Consider the following 25,481-nt stretch of genomic DNA (forward strand, 5'->3'; position numbering starts at 1 on the left):
GAGGCAGAAGATTTGCATAAAGAGGATGAAAAGATTGGATACTGAACTCATTTGCACAATCTTTACATGATCAGTCTGTTTACAAATGGAAAATCATTTGAAAGGATGAGGAAATTTAAATATATTTAATCCAAAGTGTTTGCTGTCTATATTGGTGAGTAGGCAAATTACAGCCCGTACGTATTTAAACAGCAAGGAGCATAGGTTGAATTTCGAGAGAGAGTTGTTTGGGAGGTAGAGGGTTTAGCTGGTATGCGGGACATTGCTGAAGGTCTGGTCTTGTTACGAGACGGTACCAGTGATTGCTGCTCTGGGTTTATGAGCCTGCCTTACATTCTGTCACGATGCCGCGATCGTTTCTGGTCAAAAAGCAACACGCCAAGTGTGGTTCTCGCAATTGGGGAGACATATCGGATGATCAGCGAGGGGATTTCTACATTCCAGGTACGCTTTCTCCACAAACCAACTCCCCAACCCTCCAGGAGGAAAGAAAGAGAGACAGAACGAGGGACAGAGGAAGATGAGTAGAGCATAGAGTCGTACAACACGAAATAGACCCTTTGGCCCAACTAATCCATGCTGACCGGGTTTCCTGAATTGAGCTAGTCCCATTTGCCTGTGTTTAGCCCATGTTCCTCTAAATTCTTCCTGTCCATGTGGGCAAAAGTGAGGACTGCAGATGCTGGAAGTCAGAGTGGTGCTGGAAAAGCACAGCAGGTCAGGCAGCATCTGAGGAGCAGGAAAAATCGACGTTTCGGGCAAAAGCCCCTCATCAGGAATGAAGCCATGGAGCCTCCAGGTGGAGGCTCCATTCCTGATGAGGGGCTTTTGCCCGAAACATTGATTTTTCCTGCTCCTCAGATGCTGCCTCCCCTTCCTGTCCATGTACCTGTCCAAATGTATTTTAAACGTAATTGTAGCCACCTCCACCACTTCCTCTGGCGGCTCATTCCATACACACACCACCCTCTGTCTGAAAAAGTTGACCTTTAGGTCCCTTTTATATCTTACCTCTCTCACCCTAAACCTATGCCCTCCAGTTTTGTACTCCCTTACTCTGGGGGAAAAAAAGAGCTTAAAAAAGTGTTGCTGGAAAAGCGCAGCAGGTCAGGCAGCATCAAAGGAACAGGAGAATCGACGTTTTGGGCATAAGCCCTTCTTCAGGAAGATTCCTGAAGGGCTTATGCCCAAAACGTCGATTCTCCTGCTCCTTTGATGCTGCCTGACCTGCTGCGCTTTTCCAGAAACACATTTTTAAGCTCTGATCTCCAGCATCTGCAGTCCTCACTTTTTCCTCTGGGAAAAAAGACCTTGGTTATTCACCCTATCTATAACAGTTGTTAAACATTGAACAGTTTTATTGGTCGAGGGATTAATAATTGGCTGACACACCAGAAATGGGAATTAGGAGCAGAGTAGGCCATTTGGCCCTTCAGTCCTGCTGGGAAGTCAATACGATCATGGTCAAGCTGCTTGAGGATTCATATCCACAATTCCCCACTCTCTGGTTGTTTTTGTAGGATGTAGGTGCTGCTCGGTGGACCAGAGTAGAATGGCATTGGAATTAGAATTGGCTTTATTGTCACATCTATTCAAGTACAGGAGTACAGTGAAAAGTGGACAATGTCATCGCACACAGCACCATCTTGGCTGCAAAGTACCGAAAACAGGAATTGCTGGAAAAGCTCAGCAGGTCTGGCAGCATCCGTGAAGAGAAATCAGAGTTAACGTTTCGGGTCCAGTGACCCTTGCTCAGAACCTGGTTCACTCTGAAACATTAACTCTGGTTTCTCTTCATAGATGCTGCCAGACCTGCTGAGCTTTTCCAGCAATTCCTCCTTTGTTTCTGATTAACAGCATCCGCAGTTGTTTCGGTTTACATTAGGTGCAAAGTACCTAGGTACAAATCTTAGATACTAAAGGAGATTAGGTACAAAAATACAGAAAAAGAGAGAAAATCTAGAAGTTCTACATGACAGTTAGAGTCATAGATACTGTCATAGAGCTGTACAGCATGGAAACAGACCCTTCAGTCCAACCTGTCCATGCTGACCAGATATCCCAACCCAATCTAGTCCCACCTGCCAGCACCCGGCCCATATCCCTCCAAACCCTTCCTATTCATATACCCATCCAAATGCCTCTTAGACGTTGTAATTGTACCAGCCTCCACCACTTCCACTGGTGGCTCATTCCATACACGTACCACCCTCTGTGTGAAAAAGTTGCCCTGGAGGTCTCTTTTATATCTTTCCCCTCTCACCTTAAACCTATGCCCTCTAGTTCTGGACTCCCCGACCCCAGGGAGAAGACTTTGTCTATTTATCCTATCTATGCCCCTCATAATATTATAAACCTCTATAATGTCACCCTTCAGCCTCTGATGCTCCAGGGAAAACAGCCCCAGCCTGTTCAGCCTCTCCCTGTAGCTCAGATCCTCCAACCCTGGCAAACATCCTTGTAAATCTTTTCTACACCCTTTCAAGTTTTACAACGTCTTTCCGATAGGAAGGAGACCAGAATTACATGCAATATTCCAACAGTGGCCTAACCAATGTCCTGTACTCAATACTCTGTCCAATGAAGGAAAGCATACCAAACGCCTTCTTCACTAGCACCACTAATCCAGAATCTGGTTTCCAGCATCTGCAGTCATTGTTTTTACCTCGCCTTCTTCACTATCTTACCTACCTGCAACTCTACTTTCAAGGAGCTATGAACCTGCACTCCAAGATCTCTTTGTTCAGCAACACTCCCTAGGACCTTACCATTAAGTGTATAAGTCCTGCTAAGATTTGTTTTCCCAAAATGAAGCACCTCGCATTAATCTGAATTAAACTCCATCTGCCACTTCTCAGCCCATTGGCCCATCTGGTCAAGATACTGTTGTAACCTCAGGTAACCCTCTTTGCTGTCCACTACACCTCCAATTTTGGTGTCATCTGCAAACTTTCTAACTGTACCTCTTATGCTCACATCCAAATCATTTATGTAAATGACAAAAAGAAGAGGACCCAGCACCGATCCTTGTGGCACTCCACTGGTCACAGGCCTCCAGTCTGAAAAACAACCCTCCACCACCACCCTCTGTCTTCTACCTTTGAGCCAGTTCTGTATCCAAATGGCTAGTTCTCCCTGTATTCCAGGAGATCTAACCTTGCTAGTCAGTCTCCCATGGGGAACCTTGTTGAACACCTTACTGAAGTCCGTATAGATCACATCTACTGCTCTGCCCTCATCAATCTCAGTTCTTCATGATAAATTAGATAGATAAAGAAATAAAGTTAATGTTAAACATAGATAGGAATACAGGGGCATAAGACATACAGATGGAGGGGGAGGTAGAGGTAGCTAGAAGAGGATAGGCAGAGGAAAGGAGAGAAGGGGAGGTGGATGGAGAGATAGAGATTAATAAATAGACAGAGTACTGCACTTTCTGAGAGGCCAGCCTTACTGGGTCATTCCAAAGTTCTGGCTTTCATATGAATCGACAATATCCCATGCAACCACATTAAGAACAGCAAGGGAACTTTGCTGTCAGGGGGCGGGGGGGGGGGAGGAGGGGCAATGCTCAACTGAGTCTTGTTATTACCATATCACCATTCGTGGGACTTTTTGTTGTGGAAACCGGCCAGCATCACAACAGGGACTACGTTTCAAAAAGTACCTCTTTGGCTCGAAAGTGCTTTGGGATACCGTGAAATCACAAAAGGCACTGTTTAAAAAGCAAGATTATCTCCTCACCCCATATCAGCCAGCTAGTGGACACTGACTCAGAGTTATAGAGCACAGAAACTGATCCTATGGTTCAAACCAGTCCATGCCGACCATAATCCCAAACTAAACTAGTCCCACCTTGGCTCATATCCCTCCAAACTTTTCCTATTCATGTACTTATCCAAATGTCTTTTAAACATTGTTAGTGTACCTGCAACAACGTTTTTAGGGTGGCACAGTGGCTAGCACTGCTGCCTCACAGCGCCAGGGACCTGGGTTCAATTCCACCCTCAGACGACTGCGAGTGGAGTTTGCACATTCTCCCCATGTCCGCATGGGTTTCCTCCGGGTACTTTGGTTTCCTTTCAATTTCCCAAAACATGCAGGTTAGGGTGGATTGGCCATGGGAAATATAGGATAATGGGTGTGTCTAGGAGGGATGCTTTTCAGAGGGTTGGTGTGGACTTGATGGGCCAAATAGCCCATAGTGTAGGGATTCTATCCTCAGGAAGTTCATCCCACACACAAATGACTGTGTAAAAAGATTGCCCCTCATGTCTTTCTCCTCTCATCGTAAAGTTCTCTCCCCTAGTCTTGAACTCCCCTACAGTTGTGAAAATTCACCTTATCCGTGACCCTCATGATTTTATAAACCTCTATAAGGTCACCTCTCAGTGTCCGATGCTCCAATGAGAAAAGTCTCAACCTATCCAGCCCCTCCTTATAACTCAAACCTTCCAGGTAAATCTTTTCTGAATCTTCTCCATTTAATAATACCCTTCCCATCCCAGGGAGGCCAGAATTGTAAGCAGTGCTCCACCTTGCCCACAGCCCTACAAACAGCAAGACAGTTGTTAAACATTGAACAGTTTTATTGGGCGAGGCATTAATAATTGGCTGACACACCAAAAACGGGAATTAGGAGCAGAGTAGGCCATTTGGCCCTTCAGTCCTGCTGGGAAGTCAATACAATCATGGTCAAGCTGCTTGAGGATTCAAATCCACAATTCCCCACCCTCTGGCTGTTTTTGTAGGATGTAGGTACCAGAGTAGAATGGCGTTGGAATTAGCTTTTATTGTCACATCTATTCAAGTACAAGAGTACAATGAAAAGTGGACAATGTCACCACACACAGCACCATATTATTTACAAAGTACTGAAAACAGAAATTGTTGGAAAAGCTAGCAGGTCTGGTAGCATCCGTGAAGAGAAATCAGAGTTAACGTTTCGGGTCCAGTGACCCTTGCTCAGAACCTGGTTCACTCTGAAACATTAACTCTGGTTTCTCTTCACAGATGCTGCCAGACCTGCTGAGCTTTTCCAGCAATTCCTCCTTTGTCGATCCTTCCATTCCCAGCAACATCCTGGTAAATCTCTTCTGAACCCTGTCCAGCTTAATAATATTCTGGCCATCGCATTATGATGTTCGTTTCGAAGTATAGTCGGTTCTGTCACGACACACATTTCTTCAACGAACTGGCTATAACATGATTGAAGAATTTAAGCCTTAATTTGCCAACTTTCCTTACCCATATTGGCTATAACACGATTCCTGTCCCATTGGTTTAAATGGTGCGGATATTTTCTTATAACGTGGGATTGCATGGGAACGGAACTGTCGTGTTATATCACAACAAACTGTAGGCTTGATGCCAGTCGTGAAAGACACATCTCATTAACAGAGTGGTGATCTGACATGGATAGTATTTCATTCAATCCACAGAATGTTTAGACAGGCAGCAGTGTTTACCTGACCGAGGTAACACAATGAGTGGAAAGGACGCATGGGAAAGATCAGTTGATAAAGGATTCCGTGAGACAGATCAGCGTGAAGTACAGCCAGTGCTGAAAACAGCCAAGGTACATCTTCATAATTTAAATTATTATGACCACTCTCTGGGAGACTCTAATTTGTTACGTTCCATACAGGATGGAGGATGTTATTCATGTGCTTCTTGGTTGGTCATAATTCAGAATCGAGCCCCTCCATTGTACATGCCTCTCTCCCAAACTCAATGAAGTTATGTTTTAAAAGAAACCAATGTAACTAGACTTGTTTTCAATACTCAGGAGAGTTTAATTATTATATGTAAGAAGAAATAGGAATGCAACACATAATGTAGAAATGAGGCAAATCCAAAATAAAATCAGCATCATCCCTGCTATCCTCCCATAGATGCAGCCAGACCTGCTGAGTTTCCCCAGCAACTTCTGTTTCTGATTAATATAATGCAGTCATTTAGGAGAAACATTTTTCCCCAGAGAGCACATGAGGCTCACAGTGACATGAAACGGTTGAAGGAAAAAAAGCATTGATGTTATTTAAGGATAAGGCAGTGAAGTACATGAGGGAGAAAGCAACACAGATAGGGTTGGATGAAAAAGACAGCGAGGGAGATGGTGGCACAGTGGGTCATATCACTAGACTAGTAATCCAGACGCCCAGGTTATTGTTATGAGAAAAAGGCTGCACAGCAACTTTTAAATTCAATTACTAAATTCAGGAAATACACTACATTTTTTAATGTTAGTAAAATGTAGGGTATGTAGGTTAGTTTAATCCTGGAGTAGGGTAAAAGGTCAGTACAACATCGAGGGCGAAGGGCCTGTACTGTTCTACATTGTGTTCTATGAAATAAAGCTGGACTCGATAATAGTAACCAAGACAATTGTCATCAATTGGTGTGAAAATCCATCTGGTTCACTGATACTGTTTTTAGGGGAGAAATTCTGCCAGTTTAACCTGGCCTAGATGCGATTCAAATACCATTACAATGAGTTAAGATTAGAGTGTTGCTGGAAAAGCACAGGTCAGGCAGCATCCAAGGAGCAGGACTCTAACCTTGACTCTGTTCTCCAGCATCTGCAGTCCTCACTTTCGCCTAGTTGACCATTACAATATGGTTTACTCTTCCAAAGGGCCCAGCAAACTAGGGTAATTAGGATCAGGCAACAAAAGCTGGTCTTGCCAATGGCACCCAAGTCCTACAAAATCAATGTGGTGGCTCAGTGGTTAGCACTACTGCCTCACAACACCAGGATCCAGGGTTCATTTCCACCCTCAGGTTGAGGAATGACCTTATGGAGGTTTAGAAAATCATGAGGGGCAGAGATAGGGTAAATAGACAAGGTCTTTCTCCTGGAGTGGGCGAGTCCAGAACTAGACGGCTGGAACAATAACAACATTTAAAATGCATCTGGATGGGTAACTGAATAGGAAAGGTTTAGAGGGATATGGGCCAAGTGCTGGCAAATGGGACTAGATTAATTTAGAATATCTGGGTCAGCACAGATGAGCTGTACGTCTCTATGACTGTCTGTGTGGAGTTTGCACATTCTCCCCATGTCTGCGTGGGTTTCCTCTGGGCACTCCAGTTTCCTCCCTCTGTCCATAGATGTGCAGATTGGACTAGCCATGGGAAATTGCCCCATAACGTCCAGTGCCCCATAGGTTAGGTGGGTCAGCCACGGGAAATGCAGGGTTATGAGGATTGGGTGGGATGCTCTTCGGAGGTTCAGTGTGGCCTTTTTCCACACTGTAAGGAATACAGCCACAGAGTCATAGAGACTTACAGCACGGAAACAGACCCATCAGTCCAACTCGTCCATGCTGACCAGATCCTAACCTAACCTAGTCCCGATCTAGTAACCACCTGATGAAGGAGCAGCGCTCCGAAAGCTAGTGCTTCTAAATAAATCTGTTGGACTATAACCTGGTGTTTGTGTGATTATTAATCTAGTCCCATTTGCCAGCACTTGGCCCATATTCCTTGAAACACTTCCTATTCATATACCCATCCAGATGATTCCATGAAAGAACAAAGAAAGTCTCCTGTGGAAACAGGTACAGATTAATGCTTATAAGGGACAGTCACACGCATTTTTCAAAGGGGGTCTCACACAAAAAACAACTACCCGCACGTTCTAAGCAAAACAGGGTCAACAGGCGATTCAACATCAACATGGACTAGTTGGGCTGATTTTGTGCTATAAGTCATTCTCTCTTGTTTTGAATCATTAATTTTTGGGGTTTTTTTTTGCAAGGTGCAATCAGCCTACACCCAGGGCCATTTCCTCTGCTCCTCCTGCAGCAAGATCTTCCCGTTACACCGCATGCTGACCCGCCACCTGAAATGTCACAGTGCTGTGAAGAGGCACATCTGCAACTTCTGTGGAAAAGGCTTCAACGACACGTTTGACCTGAAGAGGCACATGCGAACACATACAGGTACAGCAGGGGGGTTGGGGGGTACATCAGGCCTCACAGAAAAGAGTCAGATCCCAAAAGATAACAGCAATGCCGCACACGCTCAGTGCCATGCCAGGGACTCTGTTGAGACGTTGCATGTGAACCTCCCTGCAACCAAGACCTGCTCGAGGACACAAAATTGGGATCAGAGGCGTAGCTTTTTAGCTGAGACCCAAACTGAGGCTCTAACGTCTTATGTGATTTGGAACAAGGGCAAAGCGTTTTCACAATACCTTAGTCAAAATGTATCACTCAAACGAAACTTAATGTAGATGAGCAGGTCATTCCTTCCAGTTCAGGAAGCCTGTGAGATCCCTGGTGGGGATGCTTCCTATGTTCAAACAATGGTGACTACACTGGCTTTAAGATATCTTCGATGCATATCGAGTTAGAGTCATTGAGATGTACAACATAGATACAGACCCTTTGGTCCAACTCGTCCATGCTGATCAGATATTTTAAGCTGAGCTGGTCCCATTTGCCAGCACTTGGCCCATATCGTTCCAAACCCTTCCTATTCATATACCCATTCAGATGCCTGTTAAATGTTATCATTGTACCAGCCTTCACCACTTCCTTTGGCAGCTCATTCCATACATCCATCAACCTCTGCGTGAAAATTTTGCCCCCTAAAATCTTTTCCCTCTCACCTTAAACCTTAACCCTCCTACTTTTGAACTGCCCTACACTGGGGAAAAGACCATGTCTATTCATCCTATCCATGCCCCTCATGATTTTATAAACTCCTATAAAGGTTGCCCCATTAGCCTCCGATGCTCCAGGAAAAACAGCCGCAGCCTATCCAGCCTCTCCCTATAGCTCAAATCCTCCAAACCTAGCAACATCCTCGTAAATCTTTTCTGAACTCTTTCAACATCCTTCCTACATCAGGGAGACCAGAGATGAACGCAGTATTCCAAAAGTGGCCTACCTAATGTCCTGTAGTTGCAACATGACCTCCTATACTCAATGCAATGATCAATAAAGCCTAGTGTATCAAATGCCTTCTTCACTATCCTAGGCAAAAGTGAGGACTGCAGATGCTGGAAACCAGAGTTTAGATTAGAGTGGTGCTGGAAAAGCACAGCAAGTCAGCAGGGTTCCTAATGAAGGGCTTTTGCCCGATATGTCGATTTTCCTGCTCCTCGGATGCTGCCTGATCTGCTGTGCTTTTCCAGCACCACTCTAATCTAAACTTCTTCACTATACTGTCTACCTAGGACTCCACTTTCAAGGAACTATGAACCTTGTGAAAGGTTGCTAACTAAATGCAAGCTCTTTCTTGTAGTATCTGGTACCTCCTCACATTGGAAGGGAGGGGAAGAGACTTATCAACTCACCTTTGCTTGAAACAGGTATCCGGCCCTACAAGTGTGACCTGTGTGAGAAGGCATTCACGCAGCGATGTTCCTTGGAGTCCCACCTGAAAAAGATTCACAGCATACACCAGAACTATGCCTACCGGGAACGGCGCTCCAAGATTTTCGTCTGTGAGGACTGCGGTTTTACAGCTAATCAAGGGGACACGTATTTCCTCCACATCAGGGACCATCATCCAACCAGCCCGTTACTGCGCAAGTACCTACGGAAGCAAGGCATGTCATTCCAGGATAGATTAGACATGCTTCTCTTCCCACGTTTTGTCTAGAAACCAGCCAAGAAAGCAGCAGCACTGAGATAGCAGCTATCACGAGCAGCTTCCAAAAGTTGCCCAAGAGGAACTTTTAAAATGCATCAATTGTTCTAACACAGGCAATGTGGTACCAACCTGCAGGAGCAAAATGCCACAAACAGCAGCAACGCGCTGACAGAATCATCTGCTTTTAGTTATGTTGACTGAGGGATAAATATTGGCAAGGGCACCAGAGATGAACTCCACTAATCCTTCAAACTGGTTTTGGAACCAATTATGTGCACTTATTTTTTCGTGGAAGCTTAAGTCCTAGTTTTTTTTTCAACAATTTTTTTTATATCCGGAAGTGCTCTTACACACATTAGCTTTGTCCCCCTCAGTCGCTGTGGCATTTTTCCATCTATTAACCATCACCAGTAAATCACCCGTGGAGATTCCTCTCCACAGATGCTGCCAGACCTGCTGCATAAGTTCTAGGAGCAGAATTAAGCCATTCGAGTATGGTTCGCCATTCGATCATGGCTGACATGCTTCTTGCCCCCATTTTCCTGCTTTTGCCCCAGTTTTTTCAGCAATTTGCTTTTGCCCTGAATTCCAGCATCTGCAGTTCTTTCAAGTTTCAGTAAATCACTGTGATGGATCCTGGGTTTAACATAGTGGGGAGGGTACCAGAACACATTGTCACTAACAGGGAGGTGGTGACATAGTCAGAATAACACTAAACAACTTAGAGCATGGGTTCAAAATCTCACCACAGTGAGGTGGCCTGGAATTAAAAGGTAGTCTCAATTATGGGGAACATCATTGATTGCTGCAATGGCCCATCTGCATCATCAATGCAGTCCTTCGAAAAAGGTTATCTTTCACACTTAGCAAGTAGTAACATCACGGGACTCACATTTCAGAACCCCAGAATAGCAGCGGGTAGAAATTAAACTAATAAATCTGGAAATAAAAGCTGGTCTCAGTCACGGTGATCATAAACATATTGTTTAAAAAATCCACCTGGTTCACTAACGGTCTTTAGGGAAGGAAATCTGCCGCCCTTGTGTCGTCTAGCCGACTGTGACTCCAGATTCACAGCCAAGAGTTGACTCTTAATTATCCTCCAAAACGGCTTAGCAAAATACCCAGTTCAAGAGCACCTAAGAATGAGCAAAAATAGCCTCTTCAGAATCCAAAGGAAAGAAACAAGATTAGCTGCTCAGGTGTCTGGAATAAACTTGTCATTTGGAGGTGTTCACTGTGATACTTGGTCTAACAAGTTGGGAAGGTTAGCTAGGAGGAGGAGGCATCACTCGACACAAAAGATTAACCCTGATTTCTCTCCACAGATGCTGCCCGATCTGCTGAGCTTTCGCAGCAATTTCCATTTTTGTTTCTGATTTACAGCGTTTGCAGTTCTTTCGGCTTTTATTCAGTACAGATTGTTTACTGTTTGAACAGCTTCTGAACTGAAAAATATTAAGTGAACATTGCAAATCTCAAATGATAACAGAAAATTTATTCCAGGTGTAGGAGCATCTGCAGAGAGAGAAAAACAGAGTTAAAATTTCAGATGTGACTTTTTAATCTAATTTTAAATTCTAACCATACATCTCTCCATAGACTCTGCGGCCATTAACTTGCTGAGCATTTCCAAGTTCAGTTTTAAGTTGCAGTGAAGTATTCATCACCCTAACTGTCCAACTCAATGGCGTCGATAAACAATTTGTTTGCTTTCAGCTAGGGCAATTAGGGATGGGCAATAAATGCTGGCTAGCCAGCAACACCACACATCCCACAAAAATGAATAAATTTTCAAAAAAGATAATGGGAAACAGACGGTAGTTTGGCATCAAACAGACTTCATATTAAGAGATGACAAACAATTTTAAATTGGGGCAAGAGAAAAAATATAAAAAGGACAGAAGGGAACATCAACAGGATCGGAGCTGTCCACAGGCCTGAGTTTGATGCCAGATTGACTGTGATAAAACACAGGCATGTCTCCAAATGAGTTCAGGAGCAAGCACAGGAGAAAGGAATGTTCTGAGGCACAGTGGGTAGTGCACTTGCCTCGAGTTTAGGAGGTCCAGTTGGAGTCCCACTCCAGGACTCAATGGCCAAAAAAATGTGTGCGCACAACAGGACCAAACAGGGTGCCCATCAACCTGCAAATCTTTCCAACACATGCAAATGATGACTAGCGAGACTGGGAGAGATTCCTGGACAACCATGTAGTGGAGAATATGTGGGAGCCTCTAGCTGTCCATAGTTCTGAACTCCAGTAAGGCACAGCAAGTTAGAGAGGGGGAAAATAATCTCACTGTAACAAAGCACGTTCCTAATGTCGGGAACATGAATGTATGAATGCTGAGTGAAGACAAAGGAGAACTTCACTGAGGTTGAAGACTCAGACAGTGGTCAGGGAACTATAGAGCCACTGGCAACCCAGAAACTGCAGTTTAGAGGCTGTACATTTTCCAGAAAAGAAAATTAAGGTACTATTGAGCAGCACAGCTTGTTGGTACACAAACGAGATGCACACAGAGTGGACTCAGGCAGAAAACTTTTCAATTCACATTCAAATCATAGAATCCTTACAATGTGCAAGTAGGCCACTGAGTCCACACCAACCTTCTGAAGAGCATCCCACCCTATGCCTGTAACCCTGCATGTCCTATGGCTAATCCACCTAACTTGCACATCCCAGGATATTATGGGGCAATTTACCATGGCCAATCCACTTAACCCGCACATCTTTGGATAGTGAGAGGAAATTGGAGCACCCAGAGGAAACCCACACAGACACTGGGAGAATGTGCAAACTCCACACAGTCACCCGAGGTTGGAATTGTACCCAGTCCCTAGTGCTGTGAGGCAACAGTGCTAATCACTGAGCCACCCTGCTGTCTACAAATCACCAAAAACATTTACATCCTATTCTCTGACCATCTAATATTCATAGACTCTACAAATCAGAACACGTTTGCTTCTCTCCCATCCTGTCCATGAGGATCAATGAAGAATCTGATGCTGGCATTGGGTGGATGTAACTGGGTAACTCTGTCCATCAGAAAAGAACAGCAACATGTCAGTCAAGCTGCAGAATGACATTAAAATGTACATTGGTGCACACATTAATGCAGCAGAATAAGACTGCTGTTTCATAAAATTACAAGTAGGGACACAGCAACAGCTTTCATTTATATACAGCTATTATGGAGTAAATTGACCCAAGGCACTTGACAGGAGGGCTTATCAAACACAAACGGACTTTGAGCTAAAGAGCAAAATAAAACAAAGAACTGCAGATGCTGAAGATCTGAAACAAGAACAGAAACAGCTGGAGATACACGGCAAGTCTGGCAGCACGTGGAGAGAAAGCAGAGTTAACGTTTAGAATCCAGTGAACCTTCTGCAAAGAACTAAAGAGCAAGATAGCAGGAAGTGAACAAACGTTTTCTTTAAAAGATAGGCTTTAAGGAGCTTCTCAAAAGATGAAGAGACAAGTAGAATTTGTTTCAGGAAAGTTTTGCAGAGTTGAAGCCTCTAGACAGTTAAAGGCAAGGCCACCAAAGAGTAGAGCGAAAGAAGTGGGAAAATATACATCGTATCATTTTTTAAGCTCCTCTGAGACATACTTTTATATAAGAGCCTTTACATAACAAAGAAAATCACAGGAATTTACTGTATCATTTAACACAACTAGATAAAGACAAAGAAAAACATCAATGTGTATAAGGGCAAGGGGATCAGAATAGATAAAACTCTGATGTATATTCACTTCAGATACTAAGTGGTTTTTCTTGATGCCGTGAAACAGGATTGATAGATACCACTTCAGTAAATGCTGATTCACAGAGTATAATTCCAACTTTTAAAAATATTTATTACTGTATTTACAAATCAGCAGTCAGTGCATTAAAAAAATAAACATTTTACCAAACAGCTGATTTTTCTGACTCAATTTTGCATTGTCCATGAATTGACAATCTGATTGTTGAGAAAGGTCACAGGTGGTACAGTCTGACAACGACACAGCAAAGTCTCACGGGCTGACACAGCTTCCTCACTCAGTCCAGCGATGGCCGCAGTGTGGTGCTGTGCACACATAGTACAGCCTCATTGCATCCTGCAGCGGGGAGGAACGGTAGCTGCAATTAGATGTATGCTTCAAACTCAATCTTTTGTCCCCGATGAGTCACAAACACCATTTGGCTCATTCGCAGAAGTGGAGGCAAACTGGCAGTCGGGTTTCCCTACATTCTAATATGTTTCTCACCCTTTTAAAACCATAAACGCTGTTAATGTTGTACATAAAGCAAGGTCACAGTCCTGACCTAAACCTTAATAGGCACGTAAACACAACAGTTGAACTGTCTAAAATTTTGAGGGAAGCTTCCTGGATTTTACATTTTAAAACTGAAGAATACTGAAATCTTATGCACACCTATTGTACTTAACATAAGATTTACTACATTTCCACATATTAGTTTTTTTACAAAGCAAGACCCTTGTTATCCTCAGAGATCTCACTTTCGAATAATTATGGTTCTCCAGAGAGTTTGTAACCAATACACCATATTGTCACACTCCCATAGCACTCTAATCAAGGGTCAAACTTAAAGCTTTTCATCACCCAGGCTACCTATTCAAAGCCATGACTTAGAAAACAAAAGAAAACCCACACACACCCTGAGTAATTCATGGCTGTTCATTATCCTATTCTCCCTGGCTACACATTCAGACTCACAAACTGTCGCAAAGGCATTTCAAAGCAGACAGCTACGTGCACATTTCGAGCTAGGCGGCAGAAGGTTTAAGTAGCGGTTACAATGGCTGCTGGAGCATGCAGGCAGCTCGATACTGGGCTTGGCAGGAGTGCTGAGAGAACCCACTCAGCAAACAAAAAATACGGTCAGTAAACAAAGCAGCACTGCACGCCAACACCTACTTTCACAAGTTTAAACACCCTTCCCTTACATCTTAAAGAGAGGATAAATTAAAGTTCAGTTTTCTTTACCAAAGGACAAATAGTGAAAAACAACTAATGTTTGTTCTGTGGCCTCTAATAGATAACACAATTATCCATATCAATGATGACATTCAGTAGCATTAAGTGGCTTGAATACATGCTTTTGACAATTACGTGCATATCCCCAATAGGTTCAGTGTCTGTACCTCAGCTCTTGCACTGTGTGACTGGAAAAACACAGCTTCCTTGTGTCCACACCTGCAACGACATTTTAAAACAGCTGTTAACAGCTTTCAGAAGAATGTGGACAGCCTGGTGAATTTTCACACAATCTCAGAACTGCTGTAGTGCAGGAGGAGACCATTCAGCCCACAAGCCTGCACGAGCAATTCATTTTGTTCCATTCCCACATCTTCTCCTCTTGGTCTATCAACGCACGCAGTTCATTTTCAGATAACAGCCTTAATTCCCTTTTGAGCAATTGAAGTGAACTCAGACAACTCACTGCTTGAACAAGGTTTACCACATGGCACTTTTGCTTGTTTTGATAAGAAGTTTAAATCTGTGGCCTCTTGTTCTCAATCCCCTAATGAGCAGAAGCAGTTTTTCCCTTTCTGATTTTTCTAGACCCCTCATCATTTTTGATACAAAACTGATTGAAGGCATACATTTTCTGGAGACAATGAAGAGAAGCAACATGGTCCAATTTTAAAGGGGGTGCAGTAACAGAGACCTGTATGCCCCCAAATCTTCGATATCCAGAAGACCACTGAAGAAAATCTTGGGATCCTTGGATTTAACTGAGTGATAGAGCACAAATACATGCAAAAATCTTAAAAGTTCATATTAGGCTTCAGCTGGAGTACTGCATCCAATGCTCAGCCATACACAGTAGGGTGTTGTGGCCTGGGAAGGAGGGACAGGGTGATTTACTGTGTGATATCAGTTGAGGGACCTCAGTTATATGGAGTGGAAAAGCAGAGAGGTTCCCTCATTACAGTCTGAGGAGCTAAGAGGGGATTTGATAGAGATGTTCAAAGGGTCTCGGTAGACTAAGGAGAAATTGTTTCCAGGAGGGTCAGTAAACAGACGACAGAGTAACTGGCAAAACAATTCTAGACCTCCTATGACCAAGAGTGCATTGCATGGGCTGGAAACAGATTCAGGGGTAATCGTTAAGAATTAACTGGATAATTAAAGGCGAGAAAACGGCTATGGGGAAAGACACGTGTTTAGGGAGAGAGACATGGAGATCACCTGGACAGCCCCAACAAAGAGCTGGCATAAGCACAATGGATTAAATGGGCTCCGTCTGTGCCTGTATTAGTTCATGACATTACCTATCTGTCTCATGGCAATGGCAGCTAGTGTTCTGCTTCGCAAGTATCCCAAACCCCTCTAAGGTTCACTGGCCTCAGGCTGTCAGTCTCCGTCCCCAGCTCCAGCTCCTCACAGAAAATGCCTCAAGCTTTTTCTCTGCAATGCATCAGCTGCTGCTGCACATTCAGGCCACAGGCTGATATGCCAGTTTCTGAGGCTGCCTCTGCTCCAGGTCCCAGGATAACATCCAAGCTGCTCTGGTTAGAACATCTATTTCTCAGGAAAAAGACATTAAATGCCCACAACAATTACAGTGAGAATGAATTACTCCTAATTGAGGGTGCTAACATCTGCCTACGGAAGGAGGGTGGAGATTAGGAGAAGGTAGACAATGCGCAATAAGTAGTCATCATCATGGAAAGGATTATGAGGTTTAAAAGCTGACTCAACATGGAAGAGGGCAGTGAGATGTTGCAGCATTAGATATCACAAGTCAAGGCAGAAGGAGCCGAGGCACACTGTCGAGATTGGGGATTAGGTATTATTATTATTTGACTAGCTCCAACAGGACAGTCAGATCTGAGTCAACTGGAGAAAGGTTTAGATGATTCACAGAGTCAGATAAGCCACCTGACTGCTGTACTATTGGAGGCCATATACCTGACATTTTCCTAAGATAGATTTTGTCCTCTCTTATCGCACCAAACAAGAACCTCTGCTCCGTATCTACCACCAAAAGGAAAGTGTGATCCAATCCATGACCTTCTACAACACGGGTTGATAAAGGTTTTCAATGGGAGAAAGTGAGGACTGCAGATCTGTGTCAAGAATATGGGGCTGGATAAGCACAGCTGGTCAGGCAGCATTTGGGCAGGAGAATCGACCTTTCAGGCATAAGCCCTTCATCAGGAATGTTCTCATAATCAGAAAGATTCTCAATGATCAACAATTGAGAATGGCTGCGTATTAGAGAGCATAGTGCAGTGAATAGGCAGACACTGCATCTTTCTTCCCGATAACTCAAGACTGGATCGTCAACAAATTTAAGCTGTATGAGAACTCTTGTAAAATAAAGTCTGAAGTCACAAGACACTAGGTTATAGTCAAATCACAAGCTTTCTGAGCGCTGTCCCTTCATCAGGTGAAGTAGAAGGAGGCACGTCCTCTTACTTCGCCTGAAGAAGGTGCAGCGCTCTGAAAGCATGTGATTTTAAATAACCGTCTTGGGCCATAACCTAGTGTCTTGTAACGACTTTGTCCATTCCATCCAACACTAGCACCTCCACATCTTTGTACAATAAGGCAAGGCTGCAGTACTACTTGCTTTGGGCAGGGATGGTCTTCTGTTCTGGGCAGTGTGGGATCCTGTGCCACATCAGCTATGATTTGGGTCAATTCACTGTGAAAGAAGAACAAAGATACCTTTATGAAAACAATGTAGGTGCTGCGGACAAAACAGTGCAATGGTTACTGGTATAAAGTTCAACCATACAAGATCAGGCCCAGCTATTCCATGTATCGGAAAACAAAAAGAAATTCAACTTGAAGACCACTGGACCAATGGTGATGAATGTCACAACATTCATTGCTGTTACACCACTGAAGCTGATTGCAACTTCTGGAGTCCATACGTGAGCAGAAACCAGGAAATTGCTGTCATAATTCGACATTCCTTCAAAGCAAGCACCTTCTGAGCTCCCCCAGACAGCAATTAACTGGAACACGCTGAACTGAAGACAGAAGTTCAGCTGCTACACTCTTGTTCTCATTATAAAAAACTCTAACAATGTCGAATGAAGAGTAGCTGTTTTGTTTTAAAAACGCACTCAGTTCAAATTACTATTAAATACCCCTCTGGCCCTAAATAGCGAAATTTGTCCATGGATGTCAAACTGCTTGACTCGGAAAAAAATCTGCATTGATTATCTTCATTATTAATTTTTCCTCTTAATTCGATCATTTATTTTACTGTCTGAATTATTCATATTTTAAGCAAAGAAGCTCAAGCGCTTTCAAATTCCTTCACTGTCTGTGAGAATAGTGCAATGTGGTTGGTTGTTCACAGCATGGCTGTTAGAGGTGGCCTTGACTTGGTGCTAGATTTAAACAGCTGGTGGGGTTTGGGGGAAACCACAGCATAGAGATTCTGGATTTGCCTGGGGAAGTTCTTTCGAACCCAGCAGTGAGTGCCAACGTTTCACTGAAAACAGCAAAATCCAGACCAATATCTCAGTACAGGTCTCCGATAATCTCTTATGAAAAACTACCAACGTTACAATATTTTGCTAAATGGTTCTTTGCAAAATCACCTAGCGTTTAGACCATGTATCACTTGCTTGAAACTTATAATTTTTTTCCTGGGCTGAAGATTTTTTTGGATATAAAAAAATTAAATGGAGTATCCCGATATGGTCATTAAACGGTTACAGAAGCAGGTTTTCTTAAGGCGAGGATTCCAAGTAGCCACATCTTAGTAATCCTCCAGTACATCATCAAAGGAGTCAAATCTCTGTGTGGATGGTGCTTACGCATCAAGATGCCAACACAGGAACACCTGTTCTATCCTGACTTGAAGTACACAAACCTTAACAAGATTATGCCTTGAGTACTGTGTAGTTTTGATTTCCATATCCAAGGAAGGACACACACCACTTAAAATGCAATACTATCAAAATACAAGATTGATTCCTGGGATGAGGGGTCTGGCTGGAAGTTTAGAGTTTTGTCTCAGAGAATAAGAGCAGGCCATTTGTGACTCGGATGGGGCAATAATTCTGCATTGAGTTTGAGAATCTTTGTAATTCTTTTCCCCAGAGAGCTGTGGATGCTCAATTGGTAACTAAGTTCAAGACTGAGACCAGTAGATATTTGGACATGTTTATTAGACTCAAGCCACACCAAGATTAAAATCAGCTAAAATCTTATTCAAATGGTGTAGTGAGTTCAAGAATCAGTTTCACACACTCTTGCTTCTGCTCCTATACTTGCAGACCTTCTACCAAGACCATGGGGCAGCAATCAGATCAACTTTATGTTTGCTAATGCACAGCACTAGGTGAAGACTGAAATAAGGTCACTCAGCAAATATTGGTCTGCACGGTTCAGGACTGCAGAGAGCATTTAACCACAATATTCAAGGGAGCCACAAGAAATGGGAAGAACCACAGTGAGGTGGGGTGGGATGGCTCAGTGGTTAGTACTACTGCCTCACAGCGCCAGGAGCCGGGTTCAATTCCAGCTGCGGGTGACTGTCTGTATGGAGTTTGCACATTCTCTCCGTGGGTTTCTTCCAGGTGCTCCAGTTTCTTCCAACAGTCCAAAGATGTGCAGGTCAGGTGGGCTGGCCATGATAAATTGCCCATTGTGCTCGGTACATTAGTCAGGGGTAAAATGCAGGGGAATGGGTCTGGGTGGACTTGTTGGGCCAAAAGGCCTGTTTCCACACTGTAGGGAATCTAATCTAATCACTCTCAATAATTTGTGTCTGTTATGCCAGTCCTGCATGTAGCTAGCTTCTCCGTGGTACACTTAAAACTTAACTGCCAGCCTCCGTTACAATGATGCACTGCTTAACATCGCACACAGCAGACACATGCTACTTACTCCACTTCATGCGTGATTTTGTTGACATAGATACAGCTGTTATCAGCTTCTTGTTGGTAGTCACAGTTTCGACACTGAAATTTAAACATATAGCATTTAAGTTAGAGCCTGGTCACACAGATCATGAAAAAAAAAGCTGTAGTTCTTCATATGGACTTGAAACATTAACTCTGATTCTCTCTCCAGTGATGCTGCCACAGCTGAGTGTTTCCAGCATTTGGTGTTTGTCCTGAAATATTACCCTAGTGTCTCTCCCCAGTGATGCTGCCAGATCTCCAGAATATTTTAAGCAATTTACATTTTAATACAGGCCCTGATTAGATGAGAACAAGCTTCTGGTTCAAGTGTTTACACCTTCAGTTTTCCATTCATTTTGCAAGGGAAGCACAGAGTTTGGGAATTCAGAAATGTAGAGGCACTGATAACCAGTGCAGCTCATGAACAGATCAGATAATTCAGCATAGACTGTTGAAGCATTCTGCATTGTCTGGGCTAGTGTAACACTTGGCAATGTCTTTATGTCCCAAACATTTTCTCACTGTGATCCCATTTTACAAGTTTGGTAAGGTAGGGTGTGTGCGCACGTGTTGTGGGGGGGGGGGGGGTGCACACCTATCAGCGTGGCAGCAGCCGTGGCTAGAGTTTTAAATCCTCTCCCTTGGGATGTGTGGCAATCGTCGCTGAATCATACCTGACGCACAAAACAGAGATGGAATTCACCAGATGTCACAAAATCAGCCACAAGCTTGGCACAATTTGCCAGAAAAGTACAATTTATTCAAAGCAATCCACTGTTTGATGGCCGCCATTTCGTTCTTGGACCTTGCAATCCTAAAATTTAATCTTGCAACCCCACTCGGAAGTCTGCCCCAGGCCAGTGAATGTAGGAACCATTCACCCCATTTTCAGTCAGTAATCTAAAACATCAAAACATTAAACATCTGGTGGTAATATTGCTGGACTATTAACCCAGAAACCCAGGTAAATGTTCTGGCAATCTAGGTTTGAATCCTGTAATGGCAGATGGCACAATTCAAATTCAATAAAAATCTGAAATTAAATGTCTAATGATGACTACAAAACCATTGTTGATTCTCAGTAAAAACCCATCTGATGCACTAATGTCCTTTAGGGAAGGAGACTGCCATCCTTACCTGGTCTGGCCTACATGTGACTCCAGACCCACAGCAATGGGGTTGACTCTTAACTGCCCTCTGGGCAATTAGGGATGGGCAATAAATGCTGGTCTAGCCAGCAACATCCTCAACCCATGAATTAAACCCTTGCAATTCTAGGGTTTAAGTGCTTTTGTGTGTGTCATACAGACTAGCATTTCACCAACAGTAAACTTAGAGTTGTGCAACATTGCAGATTACACTTTGCATGTTCAACAGTCAAGGGATTTAATCAGTTTGTTTCCATCCAACACCAGCTACAAAATATTTCAGCATTTTTTTTGCTTACAAACACATTTCTCTGTTCAGACAAGTTGTCAACTTAAATGACAAGCTCTGCTGCTTTTACATAAATCCATGCACAGACTCCAGGGATTTCCTTTCTTCTAGTTCTCCACCAGCCTCACAGTAAAAAAAACCTTGTTAATTGCATCACAATTACACTTTGTAAACTTCAGCTCTCCCACAGTTGGTCTGCACTCCTGAATACAAACAGCAAGATTGGTCAGAAACTAAAAGCAGCCATGACTACTCAAGAAATGAACCTGGCAACAGATTACTGTCATTTATTCCCATAACTGTAACGTGAACCTATGTAGCACCTTGAACAATATAAACTCTTCCAAAGTACTTCACGGGACAGTTAACTCAAAATTTGTCACTGAACCACAAGAGAAGATATTGGGACAAATGATCAAAACGTTGTTCAAAAAGACAAACTTTAAGGAGTATTTGAAACGGAGTGTGAAAAAAAACAAATGTGGGGGACGGGGATGGGGACAGGAGGGAGGGGCAGGAACAAGAGAGTAGCAGGGGAGTGGAAGGGTGTGGCAGAAGTGGGGAGAATGAGGGGGAGAAGGGGGGGTGGAGAAGGTGTGGTAAGAAGCAGGCAGGGAGAAGACAGAAAACGTGAGAAGAGGGAAGAGAAGGGGCAGGAGTGAGGGGAGGGGAGTGAGAGGAGGGGAGGGAGAGAGGAGAAAGGAGGAAGAAGATGGGAAAAAGGGAAGAGGGATGGCAAGAGCGAAGAGTTTAAGGCCCAGGCAGCTAAAGTCACTGTTGTCAACAGTGGAGCCAACACAATCCAGTTTCTTTCATTTATAGTTTGAACGATTACTCTTCAATACTACAGAAATTTAATACTGCCATTTGCAGTTGCTTCACAGAATTATTACAGGGCAGAAGGCTATTCAGCCCATCATGATGAAATAGGAAAATTAGGTAATTACAGACCAGTTAGCCTGATATCTATGGTCAGGAAATTATCGGGAGTAACTGCATATCTGGAACATATTTAGTTAATCACGGATTAATGACAGAACGGTCATGCCCAGCAAACCTCACTGAATTTTTTGATGTGGTGATTGAGGACAGGAGAATGTCTACATCATTCATATGTACTTCCAGAAGGCATTTGATAAAAATCCCACATAAAGACTTTTAACTAATGGCCATGAGATTGAGGGCAAAACACTGACAGGACAGGTGACAGAGTAGGGATAATGGGAAAGATAGATAACTGAGGATGCTGTTCAAAAATTTGCTTTATCGCCATTTCCCTTTTATGAAAGACCTACATTAGTACCTGTTTTCACTAATCCGAAGAGGACTTTTGCTTTTACGAGAAGAGGTCAAACTTTTCCCATATAAATTAATGCATTTTCGCTTTATGCCATTTTGGCGAACGAAAGATTTCATAAGAATGCTCTACTTTCAGATCGTGGGGGGGGGGAGGGAGGGGGGGGGAGGGAGGGGGGGAGAGGGAGGGGGGGAGAGGGAGGGGGGGAGAGGGAGGGGGGGAGAGGGAGGGGGGGAGAGGGAGGGGAGGGGGGGGGGGGAGGGGGGGGGAGGAGGGGATACCTGTACCCAAATTATTAGAATGTGACCAGTGGTGTCCCAAAAGGATCTGTTAGGGCCTCAATTATTCACATTATTTCTTCACATCTTGGATAATGGCACAGAAAGTCACATACACAAATTTGCTGATGACACAAAGTTAGGCGGCAATGTAGATAACGGTACTGCTGATAGTCTATCAATTGCTCTTTATAATTTTATACCAAGTGAGTGAGCAAAACTGTAACAGATGCAGTTTAATTTAAGCAAGTGTGAGGTTATCCATTTTGGATTGAGAAAGGATAGATCAGTGTACTTACTAAATGGTATGAAGTTAAATACAGTGAATGAACGAGACACTTTGGGGCTCAGATGCATAGATTTTTAAAATGTCACAAACTGGTCAGGAAAACAATCATGAAAGCTAATGAAATGCTGGCCTGTATATCTACAGGAGTGGAGGACCAGGATGCAGAAGTTATGCTGCAAATGTACAAAACCCTATAGACCCTACATTGAATACGGAGCGTGGACGTGGGACTTTGGAAGGAAAGATTGGCCTTGGAGGGAATTCAACGTAGGTTTAAAAGAATGATACCGAGACTTCAAGGAATACACTTAAAACAAAACCCAAATGAGGTCTGTCCTTTCTCGAATTTAAATGTTTAAGGGCGATCTGATCAAAGTCTTTGTGATATTAACAAGAAAAAAAGATAAACAGTCTGGCCCTAATTCACAGACTATTTCCGAAGTTCTGGAATCTCTAAATGGGGAAACCGTCTGTGAATTAGGACCGGAGCACTTAGGAGAGATGTTAAGAAGCACTTGTATGCACAAAGGGTGGTAGAATCCGGAGAAGCTGGGTATTTTGTTTACATGACACTTATTTTGTCACATCATCTCCCTTTTCCAATCCTTCCTCTGCAGCAGCAGAAATATCCCTGGATGCACCAACGTGCGACTGGATTCTCCTCCTTCACATCGAGTACTTTATGTAAATACAACAACCTGCAGGAGCACTTTTCGCTGGGGTGGGACCAAATGCAAACAGTACCTTATACACACCAGGGAATGCAACTACAACATAGCACACCACCTGATAAAAATGCGGAACAGTGTAAGGGCCAGCACAACCAAGCTCCAGCAGCAATACTTCATCTTTCAACTGGACTCTTTACCTACAGAACCCACTGAATTCAGGTATTTCACATCATCAGCTCTGCCACATTTTTTTGGTCAAAGCTGTTGATGATTCTTCCACTGCCGACCCGGTCCATATTAACCCCACCCCACCTTAACAATATTCCACCTCCATCAAACCCATCCCATTATCATCTCCTTCTGCCTCACATCCCATTTGTTAGTTAATCCAGCATCAACCATTTTGGTCCTTTGTATCACCCGTCTATATCGTGTTGATACTTTTGCTCCTGAAAGCTGATCTCAGCAAAACTGAGATTCCTGAATTAATCAATCACTTTAAAAACGTATGAACTCACCGCATAAAGCAGGATCCGGTTTTCTTTATCTTCCTTTGGATACAGCATATTATTACTAACACAAATAAGAAAAATCATGCTTAGAAAATAACAGACGAAAGGATTACAATACCTAAAAACAATTCCCCTATCCTGCTGCAAGACCTGATGGGTGCTTCCATTATTTCCTGCTCTTATTTCAGATTTACAGTATCTTGGTACAATGCATTTTACTGCTGGCTGTGACCTAACTTGTAGTCATGAGCCGTCCATTCAAACAGATAATGGCGGATCTAATGGAAACCTCAAATCTGTATTTTGAGGGGATGGGACAATGAAGTAGGGGGATTGGAGGACGGCGGGGGCGGCGACATTGGGGATGGCGGAGCGGCGACATTGGAGGAAGGGGGGGGGCGACGTTGGGGGACAGAGGGCGGCGACGTTGGCGGACGGCGACGATGGGGAACGGGGGGCGGCGACGATGGGAAACGGGGGGGGTGGCAATGTTGGGGGACGGAGACGGGATGGGGGGGTGGGGGAGACGGGATGGGGGGGGTGGGGGAAGACGGGATGGGGGGGGTGGGGGAAGACGGGATGGGGGGGTGGGGGAAGACGGGATGGGGGGGGTGGGGAAGACGGGATGGGGGGGGGTGGGGAAGACGGGATGGGGGTGGGGTGGGGGAAGACGGGATGGGGGTGGGGTGGGGGAAGACGGGATGGGGGGGTGGGGGAAGACGGGATGGGGGGGGGTGGGGGAAGACGGGATGGGGGGGGTGGGGGAAGACGGGATGGGGGGGGTGGGGGAAGACGGGATGGGGGGGGTGGGGGAAGACGGGATGGGGGGGTGGGGGAAGACGGGATGGGGGGGGTGGGGGGAGACGGGATGGGGGGGGTGGGGGGAGACGGGATGGGGGGAGACGGGATGGGGGGTGGGGGGAGACGGGATGGGGGGGTGGGGGGAGACGGGATGGGGGGGTGGGGGAGACGGGATGGGGGGGTGGGGGAGACGGGATGGGGGGGTGGGGGAGACGTGATGGGGGAGACGGGGGGGGAGAGAGGGGAAGACGGGGGGGAGAGGGGGAAGACGGGGGGGAGAGACGGGGGGGGGGGAGACGGGGGGGAGAGACGGGGGGGGAGGGACGGGGGGGGGAGGGACGGGGGGGGGAGGGACGGGGGGGGGGAGGACGGGGGGGGGGAGGGACGGGGGGGGGGAGGGACGGGGGGGGGGAGGGACGGGGGGGGGAGGGACGGGGGGGGGGAGGGACGGGGGGGGAGGGACGGGGGGGGAGGGACGGGGGGGGGGAGGGACGGGGGGGGGGAGGGACGGGGGGGGGGAGGGACGGGGGGGGGGAGGGACGGGGGGGGGGAGGGACGGGGGGGGGAGGGACGGGGGGGGGAGGGACGGGGGGGGGGAGGGACGGGGGGGGGAGGGACGGGGGGGGGGAGGGACGGGGGGGGGAGGGACGGGGGGGGGGAGGGACGGGGGGGGGAGGGACGGGGGGGGAGGGACGG

At 45.0% G+C, this 25,481-nt stretch overlaps 2 protein-coding genes across 2 annotated transcripts; one reads left to right on the forward strand and one right to left on the reverse strand.

Moving 5' to 3' along the window:
- Positions 1-344: 344 nt before the first annotated feature.
- Positions 345-9,615, forward strand: LOC140454686 (putative transcription factor ovo-like protein 3). Its single transcript, XM_072549613.1, has 4 exons — positions 345-444; positions 5,442-5,578; positions 7,763-7,946; positions 9,323-9,615. Exons 1-4 carry the CDS (start codon positions 345-347, stop codon positions 9,613-9,615), a joined length of 714 nt encoding a protein of 237 aa, XP_072405714.1.
- Positions 9,616-13,448: 3,833 nt separating this feature from the next.
- Positions 13,449-24,097, reverse strand: polr2i (RNA polymerase II subunit I). Its single transcript, XM_072549391.1, has 5 exons — positions 23,991-24,097; positions 19,484-19,557; positions 17,205-17,279; positions 14,767-14,818; positions 13,449-13,717 (listed from the first exon to the last, which is right to left on the reverse strand). The coding sequence occupies exons 1-5, from the start codon at positions 24,066-24,068 to the stop codon at positions 13,655-13,657; spliced, it is 342 nt and encodes a 113-aa protein (XP_072405492.1). The 5' UTR covers positions 24,069-24,097; the 3' UTR covers positions 13,449-13,654.
- Between the last annotated feature and the right edge of the window lie 1,384 nt (positions 24,098-25,481).

Source organism: Chiloscyllium punctatum, chromosome 29 (genome assembly GCF_047496795.1).
Source record: "Chiloscyllium punctatum isolate Juve2018m chromosome 29, sChiPun1.3, whole genome shotgun sequence".
Taxonomy (NCBI): Eukaryota; Metazoa; Chordata; class Chondrichthyes; order Orectolobiformes; family Hemiscylliidae; genus Chiloscyllium; species Chiloscyllium punctatum.